At 33.8% G+C, this 14,262-nt stretch overlaps 1 protein-coding gene across 2 annotated transcripts in view; it reads left to right on the plus strand.

Moving 5' to 3' along the window:
* LOC117117478 (probable helicase with zinc finger domain) overlaps positions 1-14,262 on the plus strand; it is a 32,944-nt gene that overhangs the window by 2,130 nt on the left and 16,552 nt on the right. For both annotated transcript variants that reach the window (XM_033261780.1, XM_033261781.1), the window contains exons 2-4: positions 6,409-6,599; positions 9,519-9,680; positions 10,653-10,715. In XM_033261780.1, coding sequence (XP_033117671.1) covers positions 6,426-6,599; positions 9,519-9,680; positions 10,653-10,715 — 399 coding nt within the window. In that variant the 5' untranslated portion in view covers positions 6,409-6,425. The remainder of the gene's footprint in view (positions 1-6,408; positions 6,600-9,518; positions 9,681-10,652; positions 10,716-14,262) is intronic.

A 14,262-nucleotide genomic window follows, 5' to 3' on the forward strand; every position in this document is an offset into this window, starting at 1 on the left:
GCACACAAACAAACCGTGGATGATGAACTGCGCATGTGTTTTTTAATTCTAATGTTTAAATGTTTGTGTATTAAGTACTCCACTAACGCCAGAGTGTCTATAGGGGTTTACACTTAAGCGGCGAGGAGCTGTGTGTACAAAGAGATAGTGCTGTGATAAGCTCCGCGGGTGGCCGTAGTGCAATTTAATAGGCACTAGCTGACTGTTTAATTGGATTAAAGATAAGCGATAAAGTCGATGTTACTCCTTCTGTTCTATTTTCTCTATGATATAACAAAACAATAAAGTTCTAACATTGTTTATTTAGTAAATTGCAAGATTGCTTACGTGTTGAAAGCTGGTAAACTATATTTCAATATTATTTACGCATTGATTATCAGCCCGACGATCCAGCCTACGATCATTGCAAAGCTAATTAAAATAACAATGACCTTCGTAGTGGTTCGTAGCTACGTTCCAAACGGTACCTACGAGCAGGCTACGAGTGGTTATGCGCAGATACGAAGCGCTATTTCCTGACTGTACTGTAGGCGATCAAAAAGTGTGTCTAGCTCTTCTTTGCTATTTCCTCAATTTCAACAGCACCAGTCTTCTTGCAATATATTTGTGAAATATTGATAAGACATATTTAATTTGTCTTTTGGTGCTTTTGCTATCGGCTTCATCAAGAAGTGATGCTATGCCTAGTCTAGTCCTCCTTCATCTCGAAATGAGCAGCCTCCATATTTGTTTATCGTCTACTCGCTGATCCGTGACACGGTCAGGGGATAATCTTGTCATAGAGGTCACAGTCCCCTTTACCGTCTCAGCAGCGCGATGTAGTGGGCCTAGAGTTTGCACATCGCGACAGGTCAAAAAAGTACTATTTTTTATGGGTATAGTCTATTGCCCAGCTTTTTAACCAATCAGATGCCTAGAATCTATGTATGAGGTATATAATAAAATATAGTTTTAATAAAATTTATAAAATAGTACATAAGCTAATATAAACACAATTATAAAAAGAACTGAAGGCATATGTGTGGTAATAGTAACTTCATTGATGGTTATTTAAAATTCAGATATTAAAGTTTATTTTGATTTAAATTAATCAATACTGCAGCAACATAAGTCTACGTAATCATTACACTGCTACTGAAAAAAATACCAAAAGTATTATGGAAGTATATAGTCCAGCATCGTTAAAAGGACAAAATCAATACTAAGTCAAAACTGGGTCTGAATCATATCTCTAAAAAAAAATGCACTAATAATAATAATGTTTATAGCACCCTCTCAATGGAAAGGTGATCATTTTCGAGTCCCGCACTGCCGACGATCATAAGTTTCTAAATCTTTTTACCATTTATGTACCACATCTTCTAATAATCATAGGTAGGTTTTAATAGTATAGATCAATATGACTCAAAATACAATTCAATTTGAATAAAGTTTAAAATACAAAAGTAAATCTTACACTAAACTTGTGTATGAGCTAACCAACTGTGTGTACGAGCTAGCCAACTGTGTGTACGAGCTAGCCAACTGTGTGTACGGGCTAGCCAACTGTGTGTACGAGCTAGCCAACTGTGTGTACGAGCTAGCCAATGGTGCGTACGGGCTAACCAAAATTTGTGTACGAGTTGTGTATACGAGTTGGCATGTGTACGAGTTAGCCAGTATTCCTTTGAGTCAAGTTAATGTTAATGGTTTCTTTAAACAGATTTGTTGGTGAGACATTCATATTTTTCCTGTTCAAAATAAGAAAAATGAAAAAAAAAAATGAATTTTGTTTACAAGCCAAGTGCTATAGAATAATGAACAAATAAAATTATTGTCTCAAAATATCAGGTTTTTTTTCTCTGTTTGCCGATGTGGCAAAAAAAAATGCTTTGATCCATGAGGATGCATTTGTTGATTTTCCAGGGAATGACTTTTTCCAAGTGCTTCCATACCATATTATATGGTAGAAATATGTAGGAATATATTTTAAAATATCTGACTGTTAACATCAACGTTTTATGCTCAGGATTAGGTAGTTAATTCTAGACTTACTTACTTGAATGAATAAATACTAGAGGATTTCAGAGCAAATATTTTAAATCTTGTTGAACTTTGAGGGATTACCGACAACTAGTGCAGTAAAGAATTAATAAGTGTTATTGAACAATACTGTAAAGGTATACAATAACATATCCAAATTACTTGCGCCTTCGTCCGAACAGAGTTTATAATGAAAGAATTGTAATTCAGAGAGTTCAAATTTTCATAGCATCTCAGTGTGGTGAGGGTAGGCTTAGGCCTATGCTAGAAGTTACAGGGCTGGTGTAGGCCTAACGCCTGTATTCTTAAAACAAACTTTAGTCGAACCTCAAACTAGAACTTCATTTAGTGCTAGTTGCAGCTTCAATTTTGTATTCACAAACAACGTAGTCGAAAGTTTTAACTACGACTAAATCAAGTCCTAGTTTTAGTTCACCTGAAACTGGCAATCCACGACTATCAAACTAACCAATGAAAAGGGCTAACTTTAATAGCAGACGAAATTTTAGAGATCCGGTAACGCGGATGAATATTAAGCTGGTTCAAAAACGTATTTCCTCATAATTCATAACAGACCATCATTCGCTTAATTAAAATTTCTATAACAATAAATATATTAGTTGTTAACATATTACATTAAAGAATTTGAATAGTCACTGAAAATTTGCTTTCTTTGGAGAACTATTATAGTTGAGCCCGAGCAAGGGCGGCGCCATCTTTGTTGTTGTGTTATGGTGAAGCTAGGCTGAGCTAGGTGATGCAACGCGAGGGGATTTCGTGCAAATCAGGAACCATCGCATGTGGCTAGCAAAACGTGTTAATTTCTCCTTTTTAAAGCTAAACTTGATTTCTCTTTTGTTTAACACACTGAGGATATATTAAACCTGCGTATACAATCATCTTAATTTGTTTCACTTTATCGTGAGTTACAAAAACACGTTGTTAGTGGGGTAAATATTTCAAGTCGGCGATTTAGTCTGACCCTAGACTGCAATATTTTAAGCATTTTTGTAGTTCAAAACGATCGTTCGTAATGCCGTTATCACCACAACTTGGGTTCGTAAAATCATGAGTTTGTAAATGGGAGGTTCGTAATTTGGAGATGTTTCTGTACTTTACCCTTACAGTAGTGTGCAACTCTGTACAGTAGGCCGTCACTTCTCATAGTGTGCACAATTACAGGTATGGGCATTTTGGCTACCACTCAAAATGGTCACCACTCGAGTTGTCTGTCTCATGTACAACCCAGTGCAGTGGATGTATGTTGATCTCAAACCAAAATAAAATAAAAATAATTTTAATGCTTATGGTTGTTCCACTAAACTATTTCAATTACAAGTCACACTCGGCAGATTAAATGAACACGGCCGAAATAAATTGTAAATTTGGCACTGAAGTCAGGCCATTTGATTTCTGCCCAGTGTCATTTGGCTAGGTCTTGTTGCCAGGTAAAGATGCATACTGAAGTAGGCCCTACCTGTTTTTAATAAAACATTATTCTGCGCATCGTACTCAAACCTGCTGGACACATTTAAAACTGAATTGGCTGAATCACATAAAATCATAAGGCACTGTCATGTCACAGTTTAAATTGTTGCATGTTTATACCCATTGTCACCAGGCATTGTAACAACAGTATTGTTTCAAATTGTAATTAGAGTAATTACTTAAGTTTTAGATTTTTACAATTAAATTTTCACCATTACATAATGATCGCGATTAAACTAGATGTGTTTTGATGTCGGAACAAATCAGACCATGTATGTTCTCCACTCATAGTTTTGAATGTGAATTATATTCATTTTTTTTCAGTATCAATCATTTGTAAAAATGATACTTAATGAATACATAATTTACACTGGGTTGGTTTATGTAAATGGATCTGAGTACTGTGTATTATGGTTTTCATGCTTAATCAATTTTTATGATGGAGAACAAAATTTTAATAAGTTATTAAGTTGCAGTTAATTTAAATTTAAGAAAATAAAAACAATACAATTTTGAAACTTTAATGCATCACAGGTATTAATAATCAATCATAGTGTTTTTTTTTTTTGTTTTTTTTTATACAAATGATTGTACATGTTAAGTTTATTGTTTAGTTTCAGATGTTTCTCTCCAATGACTTCAATTAACTAATAGATGATAAAACATTTGAGAACAACAGCAAACATTTCTGTTTACAAGTTTATATGAGATCATGTAAATAAACATGCTTCTGTTTAGCAATGGAGATAATATCTAAATAATAATAAGTAGTGGTAATGCACAAGTAAGGGGCCTAGGGGCATGAAAATAGTAGATGCTGTGTACAGTAGGCAAAGCACGTAACCTTCTACTGAGGCCGCATAGGCCCCTGGAGTGTAGGAAGTGAAAATTTATTGATAAATAAAATTGCTTGATAAATAATATTGAAGTTATTAGTGTTCAGGGTTTAAGCTGGCCAAAAAAATATAATTAGCAATTTGGCTAATTCACTATGAAAATAATTGGCCAAATAGAAATTTGATTAGCCAAAACAAAGAATATTTATAAGTAATGATAGCTTCAATTCCATTAGCCTTTTGCTTTATTAGGATTTGGCTAATGACAGCTTAAACTCTGAGTGTTCAGTTGAAAAAATAAAACATTTCTATAGTTTACATAGCGCACCCTTAAATTTCTGCTGGCAAGCCTCTGCTATTAAACAATTGTCTGTAAACCATTTCTTTTTTTATATGCGAGTGACTAAAAGTGAAGAAGGTTAAAGCACTGTTTTAATGAGCAAATCAGAATTTTATTTCAGTTTTTGAAGTCTTCATTATTTGCAAATACAATAGATCACAGAATAGGGATCATTGTTCAACATGGTAAAGGAAGATGATAATTCTATTAACAAATTATTTGGAACCACTCAATATTTGATTGCACAGTACTAAGTGAGAATATTTTGATGATATTAAATTCTGTGATGTTGTCATTGTCGCATATTTGAAGGAAGTGACTAAAATTTCTCAGTGACAATTCCCCCATGCCAAGATGACAAATCTGTGAGGCCTGTGTACTGTACAGTATTCTATGTTGAAAATCGTGATTTGACTCAAAGGAACTATTGTATGCTAGGCGCTGGACATTCTAAGATTTGGGGTTTGAAACCGATACTCGTCATTCTGCTTATCTCCTTGGTCAAGATTGTCACACTTTATCTGAATTGCCAAAAAGGCCAAATAAAAAAGATATACTTGTTAAGGTCACCGCCCGCCCCTGATTTTCTAGCCGGCCCTCTATTTTTCTGCTTTTTTTTAAATGACGAAAATCGACTAAAAAATGCCGATAATCGATGGAAAATTATCATTTTTATTCATCTCGAGTGCAGGGAACAAGCTGTAAAGTGCGCCACCAACATAAAAGTGTTTTTTTTTTTGGAGGTAGGTTGTGTAGTTATTGGCTTAGAACTTGCAATAACCTCAACCTACCTGCAGGAAAAAAAAAACTTGCTTCCCGCACATGTACTGTACTTATGTTTAATTTGGTTGTTTTTAGATAATAAACAATGTTTAGAAAATGATAATAATACTCTACAATGAAAATAAATAAGGTTTGTGTTACGATCTAGGCAGCTATACCTTCAATTGGCCGATGTTTTAGGCCTAGGTTGGCTAGTAGTAGCTAGCTACTCTACCAAACGACTAGGCCTAGGCTAGGCCCATAGTCGAGAAATTCAAGACAATTCACGCACACAATCGTACGTAGGCTAGGCCTTGCCAAAATTAAATATTGTACAAACAAATCAGTTTTACGTACCTTGGTTTGACGACATACGTAAAATTTAATTTCTGTTATGGCCTGTTTCAGTCAAAGTTTTGGCTTGCCACCAATTTATGCAGTTATTGAAGCTAAAAAATCCTAGATCTAGGTTGGCAAAAAATTGCCATTCTCTGCTATGGCAAAAAAACTCAGAATTCTAGTTACAATAACGTATCTCTCTTGTACTTTACAAAATGTGATGTGAAAAAATCTGTGTTTCTGAACCAATTTAGTGATATCAGTAATTGCTAAATTGTTGCTGTTGCTATTTTGGTATTATTATATAGTTAGTATTGATAATATTGTTTATCATATTATAACCTTCACCACATAGGTTATACATTCACTGCCATTTGTATGTTGGTTAGTAGTTTTATGCAAATACTAGTGAATGGATCGTCATAAAATTCAGTGGAGAGGTAAATAAATTAATGTGTGAAATTGATCAAAAGTGAAGTTCGTGGTGAGGTCACAGAAACTTACAAAATCACATTAATAACATGGTTTGGCAGAGAGAGAGGTACAGTTTTGGGTGCCTGCTTATAGTAAACAGTTATATTATAATGAGTTAATAAAATCAATTATTGCGTTTGTTCACAGGGGAAGGTGGCTGTAAGATGGACGGGAAGCACAAACAGCTTCACGAGCAAGCCAACACACAGTATCAACAACAACATTATCTGCAGGCCGCCATTCTTTTCACCAAAGTTCTAGAATATGTAAGACCAACCTCACAGAAAGACCTACATCTCTCCTATGTAAACAAAAGATCACAGTGTTACCTGAAATTAGTAAGTGTATTTTATTTCCTATTATCAATTAATGTATACAAAAATAATCTAATTCGGAAATCTCATAATGGCTGCCAGGTGCAAATGAAAAAACTGTTACATGACCATTTTCAACAGGTATACAATTAATTTATGGCAGATTCATAATTATTTATGATCACCATTTTAAGTGTCGTAGTATAATTATGACAGGCTCATGATAAATAATTATGATATCACCACCATTTTCAACAGACAGACAGTACAGTAAAATAGTAATGGTAGGTTGAAAGTGTATCATTATTTTCAACATACATTGCAGGAATAGAATTATGTGAGATACATTGAAACTTGAAAATCTAAAATATTTTCCACCTGCTCTAACGAAACAAGATAACTCTTCTTCTGTGACAAATTAATTGGATTAAACGTAAATCAATTTGAAGGAATGTGTTTGTAAAGGTAGGTAGTCAGACTAAATCTGTAAGCGCTAACCTTGATGATATGATGAACTTGCAATCTGGGATGTAATAAGTAATAATAATAATATCCATGAAACGTCCAGAAGGAATATTAATTAGCATCCCACTTAGTTGCTAAGCAATCTTAAGTGCCTTCCTAAGATAATTCAGCCCCAGGCACTTTTACCTGGTTTATTGAAGTAAGCATTGGTATGACCATAATATGACCAAATTTTATCAATATTATTGCTCGCCTTTTTGCTAATTAAAAAATATCGATATAAGGATAAAGAAGTTCAACAATGGCATTTAAAAAAAATGCATATAGTTTTATTTCCTGTAGTATATTAACCTGCATGGAAAAGGTATTCTAACTTCAACTTTCAGGCATTACAATTGTTTACCAGAACCAGACCTTGTCATTCAAGGCGCACGATCATGCTCGCGCGCCATCGCACACCTAAACTGCTCTCGAGGGGTGTGAAAAATAGCTCGCCTTACATTTCAAAATAACTTACCTCCACAGCCCTCGAAATGCCAACGCAATTTTTGCTGACCATGGCAATTATTTACCAACGTAAAAGATGCTAGGCCTAGGCTGAAAAATGCCTTTATACCGATATCGTTGGTCATTATACTTTTTTTGTGTACAATGTTGGAACTTCTACATACCGAACAAACAATTAATGAAACAACGATTTCCGAACGAAATAACGCAATATTCACATTGCTGTCTAGGAATTAACAACTAATGTAGGGCTAACCCTGTGAATGAATCGTTTGTATTGCTTTCTCAGTCCCAGTAGGGTACTGCTGCCAGAGATTATCTATTGATTTAAAACGACACACCAGTAAACGTTAAAGTTTAATGGTTAGACCAAGAGAAAATTACGCCTTCCATTGTTTAATAAAGTACAAATTGCTCCTTAAAAATTGATTGGAATCCACCTGAAATGAAGACGGAACTCAAAGCAAGTTTTTACGAATGCTGACTCTTTTTTAGTAGACTTTTATTTGGATGTTGTTAGATTCATCACTAGTGTAAATTACAAGTGTGGCGGGGTGTTCTGTATTGGGAGTGTGCACTTTATTATTACTCTACATGTAAATATTAGAAGTTAAATTTGATGTCTTGTTGTCTCCTGTTGATTACACTGTGTAGCGATTGAACGTTCATCTGCAATATTTCTTTAATCTCCCTGCCCCCTCCACCCGCGCCATCCCGCAAAATAATCACTCGCCTGAAAATTATGGTGAGTGATTTATTGCTCGCCTGCCATTTTCAAATGACAAGGCCTGCAAGACATAATGTACTATAATGCTTTAATAGATAAATAAAATAAATTTGTAATATTGTCGCAAAGTGGCATACGTTTTCCTGTTCTTAAAGACCCTATAAATAGGCAGTGATTTTAATCTATTCGATTTTATTTTAGTAAAGCTGAATCTCACATCTTCCTCAATAATAAACATCAAATACGATGAGTACTGTACTAATATATAGTTAATATACTAAACAATTATAAGCTAATATAATAATATGGTATTTTCACATTTAAAATTGTAATTGGTTCCTTTTTCCTAATTACTGTACCATCTAAATTTTCTAAATTTTTTATTACAATTACGAAAAGAGGCATTTTGATGCTTGAACAGATCAATCTGTGTATTATCTCCAATATATTAATATAGTATAAATATATTATGAATCATTTATAATCATACATTTTTTATTCTGCAATATTGAGTAAATAAGTGGTTTATAAAAGCCCAGTTACTACACCACAAGTTATAATAAGTAATAAATAACAAAGTTTAACAAATGTTTCTCATTTCAGGCGAGATATTTTCCTCTGTTGGCTGTAATTAACTGATTGATACTCATTTTTGAGAAAAACAATAAACAATTTTTTTTTTGTATAAAATAAGTTTACAGTACACCACGTGGTAAATAATATACTTGTGTTAACAAATGGTTGGTCATTTCATTTGGAGATGTTTTCATAGTGGCTGTAATTAACTAATTGATACTCACATTTGAGAACGGCAATAAACAATTCTGTTTATAAGTTTATACGAGATGTAAATATGGATGCTACTCTTTAGCCATGAAGATTACATCTCTGATAAATAATAATAGCCAGATGAGTCATACAGTTGTCTGTGCTGTAGGGGCCCATGTCATGAACATAGGTATGTGATGACAGTGTAAGCATTCTGTTTACGAGTATATGAGCAAAGCAACCTTATGCTGAGGCCAAGGGAGGCTGTTGGTCAATGGTCTACTGATTGAAACCCATGGTGATTGTGAAGGGAAAAAATCACTCTTGTGCTTTAACAATCTGGTTTTTTTTTGTTCTTTTTTTTTTTTTGCTTTTTTTTTTTAATTGTTTTTTGTGGAGCAAGAATAGATTTAAATCACATACTCTATCATTAAAAAAGTACATTTTAATCAAGTTTTAATTTTTTTCTACTCAAGGAAAAATATGAAAAGGCCATTGAGGATTGCGATGAACTTTTACATCTGACACAAAACCGCAGCGGCAAAGCTCTAAGTAGGAAAACAATCGCCCTTGCTAAACTTAACCGGTTCCAAGATGCTTATGAAGTCGCCAAACTCTGGTGCAAGGTTGAACCAAAGGTTTGTAGCTTTTACTTTAGCTAGCAGTAGGAAACTGTACAGTGTGTCAGTCTGCTACGCCCTGTCTCCAAGGACATTGTTGCTATGTCCCTACAAATGAGAGCGTAAACATATGTAAACATGTCTGTTGGACAACACATGTTTGTGGGACATGTGTGCTTGTTGGACAACATGTGTGTTAAGTGGGACTACACACATGTTTGCAGAACATGTGTGTTTGTTGGACAACATGTGTGTTAAGTGGGACAACGTGTGTAAATTGGGACAACCTGTATAGTTAAGTGGGACAGCACATGTGTTTGCAGAACATGTGTGTTTGTTGGACAACATGTGCGTTAAGTGTGACAAAGTGTGTAAATTGGGACAACCTGTATAGTTAAGTGGGACAGCACATGTGTTTGCTGGATGTGTTTTTGTTGGACAACATGTGTGTCAAGTGGGACAACGTGTGTGTTAAGTGGGAAAACACATGTGTTTGCGGGACATATGTGCTTGTGGGACAACAGGTGTGTTTGTTGGACAACATGTGTGTTAAGTAGGACAACACATATGTTTGCCGGGCATGTGTGTTTGTGGACATGGACAACGTGCGTTTGTTGGACAACGTGTGTTAAATGTGACTAACAATGTGTTTGCGAGTCAAGTGAGTTCGTAGGACTTACGCGTGTATGGCCCTATTCGGATTCGTCAGTTGTTAAGTTTGATTGGACTCTAGAAATATCCATTTAGATATAAGATGGATGCGTATGTATGTGATATTAAGTTTGTAAACAAGGAATCTAAAAAATGATGCACATTATGTCTCTGAATTCCAGCATGAATTTGGAAAGAAGTAGATTTTAATAAATAATTAAATTGTTGTAAAGTTGTTCTTAAAATATAATATTCTAAAATGTTTTCATTTTTTTTCACTGCCAGTTGCTAATGTTCCTTTTAATTCCTAAAATATTTATATTTTTTCCAACATTTTAGAGCCAGTCAGCCATGTCAGAGTTGTCACGACTGCAAAAGATAATTGACGCATTGGAAGACAAGGTAAAATATGCTCTTTTTTTCTTGTAGATAGTGCTGAAGTGCTTTTAACCCTCTGGATACCGGATTCTTTTGTAGTGCAAACCCTTGAATACCGGATTCTTTTGCAGTGTAACAAGGTTTTTTGCTTTTTTTGAGTATACGTCGTTCTGGTGGATTTTTGGGAACTTTCTGTAAATTATACAGAAAAATGTTTCTAAAAACAAAGAAAGCTTATAGAATAAGCTTTCATTTGATGTATAATTTATATTTTTGGGATTTTTTTTTTCATAATATAATATAATATATATATAATATAATAGAAATGACAGAAAAATGCTACATATAAATCGTCAGCAAAAACCGAAAAAAAATAAATTATAGCCAAAAAAAAATTAAAACAAATATAAAACATTCCTATTCCACACAGTTATATAATTTATTTACCCAACCATCCATAACTATAAGCGCGATCTTTCCATTCAAAAGCGTCGACTACCCTCACATTTCTAGGCCTAGGCTCATCTTCATCTAGAACATCTCCACCGTCAGAAGATATTTCTAAACATTTTTATATAAGCGCATGTGAGTTCTTCACAGATTTCGAAAAACAAAAGCTTCACGCATGCGTGTTTAAAATTTCTGACGTATTGGAGCTAAAATAAAAACAGAAGAGCGATTTCAAAACCACCTATTTTTTTAGTCACGAAATTTCGATTGCAGTCGAAAATGGGAATCATCTCTGTTTGGATCAATTTCGACTACAGTCGAAGACGGTATCTAGAGGGTTAAGTATGTTTCATTTTAGGTTGCACGTTGTAAAGAGGAGAATATATTAAAAAGTATAACAATTTAAAAAGCATGATTCAATATTTTATATTCTTATTTTTGAACTATCAAGATAATGCTTTTTTTTTCTCCGTAATAATGTAATATTAATAATTATAATAATGAGTGCTTCCATTACTTAGAATGGCTCTTGGCCACATTTTGATTGATTTACCATAAAAAAAAATTAACATGAAAGTTATTTATCTTAATGAGGAAAATTTTAAAAATACCTTAATTATATTAGAACTACAAGCCTTTTTATGATGTTCTTCTTAAAACCCTGTGTAGACTATAAAATTTTATTTGACAAAAACATATGATATGTCTAAATATGATCATGATGACATCACATAATAAGTATATATAGGCACTTCATGACTATATGAGCATGCAACAGTTTTTTTGTCTGAAAATTTGATAGAGTGGAGAGAGCTTTAGAAACAAATAAATGCAAAGGAAGCATATTTAACAGAACAATAGTGAATTATAATGATCGCATAATATTCTCAACATATTGAACAGACTTTGATCACAATGAGTCAAGCCTGAAATATGCATGAAATAAGCATCTCTTATGGTATCAAATTTCATTATATTGTTTAAGCATCATTTCAGCTGTTGTTCAAATTTAGCTAAAAATATTGCAATTTGTTAAATTTCAATGCAATTTAGTTCACATTGGCTGCTGTGCTTTTAGAATTATTTTTTTAGGCAGACATAAATTTTGTGTTCCAAATATTTTTAAAATTTTTTTTCACATCCATCAGCAGTTACACTTTACAGATTACAGGATGAAATGACGCTTTATAAACTAAGTCTCTTTATGAGGGAGTGGAGGGAGTGGAGCTTTTTTAGTTGTCAGAGAAAATACTGGTGTGGCAGGGTTTGAACCCGTCACCCTAGAATCGAAAGGCAAAACTCATAATCGCCAAGCTACTCATTGTATTTTTTTACCTATTTTATTTTTAAATAGTGTTATTTCTTGATGTCTTTTAATACTTGATTGCATTAGAAAAACAAGCTTTTTTATATGTGACATGCCCAAATATATTTATGATGACATCACATAATAAGCTTATATAAGCACATCATGACTATATATGGGCATTTGTCAAAGAAAATTTAATATAGTCTTCATGGGGCTTAATACAGATTCTAATTGCGGCTTTCTGTAGTACTCTTTACATCTGAACGAATAAACAAACATATTCTTAACACTTTGTGTTACTTAACAACACTAATTTTCAAGTTTATGCATAGAATGCTGTTAAATATTGTGTTTGAGATAATGATGTCTTTCCCCAACACTGTGTCATTGAATCTTAGTGATAAAACTCTTATACTCATAATTCATACATACCTAGTTAAAAAAATATGCTTGTTCCACAACAGTGGTTTTGAATTTTCAGTCAAAGAACAACATCTCTGGGGACATTATTAGTGCAGGGTTGTAGCTGTAGAAAAATAAGGATAGGTGGTAGGCATTTTAAGGATATATAATTGAGAGGACACCTTCGGGACCAAAAAGAGTGTCCCTTTAATAGGGGTGTCCCCTAACTAGGGGTTGGCCGTAGTGTTGAAAGATATACTTTCCCTTGTTTCATTGCCAAATAAGTGTCCCCTTAATAGGGGTGTCCCAAAGGAGGGGTTCTACAGTAATAAGATTGGATTTTAAGGATGGGCATGGGGGTTGATAAAGGTAGGTGCAGGGCCATGAAATTAGCTTTAGACTGGATGGAAAACTTATGGCTGGGTAGCTCCTTCCACCATAACTAAATCCCTACACGTGCATGTTGTACAACCGTAGCTGGTGCTTGGTGGTTAAAATGTCTTCCTTCTAAATCCACATGCCTAGGTTCAAGTAGAACAATTACTAATGTTCAATCCTTTTTTTCATTCATTCATTCATAAAGGTATTTTATTCAAAAATAATTGTAATTGCAGTACTGTATTAAAGACTGAATTGTTACAATTTTACAGATTCAAAAAAAGAGACATTAAAAAGGCAAGAGACAAACTTGGAACAGACATTAAAACCATTAGGCACTTAAAATTTAAAAAATATTTTAAAAATCTATACACGACAACAATTACATAAACAGATGAGACATGCAAAATGGTGTATAAAACACCAACTAGCTATATTATTATGACGATACATTACCTAAAATTGATAAAATCTATAAAAAAAAATAAATAAAAAAAAAAAAATAAAAAAAAATATATTTTTATTTATTTATTTATTTTTTTTTCTTTCCCCGCCCCTTCATTCCCCTTTCTTTCCCTTTCCTTCTTCTTAGGCCCTTCTCTCATTCCAAAGTCTGGTCATATATTGCAATGGGCTATTAAAATATCTTTTGGTCCTATTGCTACGGAGAGACAGTTGATTGGCATTTCTAAGTTTCCTACCATGGCACTCAAATCTGATTTTAGGGATCCAGTTTTTAAAATTAACCATTAGTGAGTTGTAAAAGTCCAGGCAAATTTTCTCTCTGCGTTCTTTAAGTGTGGCTAATCCACAGAGAGTGCGTGCGTTATCATAGTTATGATAACGGTGTCCTAACATAATTTTACAGGCTCTCTTCTGGATTCTTTCCAGATTCTTGGTTTCATTATCAGTGAGTTGTGAGTGCCAGGCCGGTGCAGCATATTCAGTGAGGGGTCTTATAAAGCCATTAAAGATAGTGATCAAATCATGCAAAGGGACATTGAAGTGTTTTAACATTTTCAACATATATAG

This window comes from Anneissia japonica, unplaced genomic scaffold, assembly GCF_011630105.1.
Source record: "Anneissia japonica isolate Jap-2015-1 unplaced genomic scaffold, ASM1163010v1 scaffold288035_len209932_cov175, whole genome shotgun sequence".
In the NCBI taxonomy this organism is placed as follows: Eukaryota; Metazoa; Echinodermata; class Crinoidea; order Comatulida; family Comatulidae; genus Anneissia; species Anneissia japonica.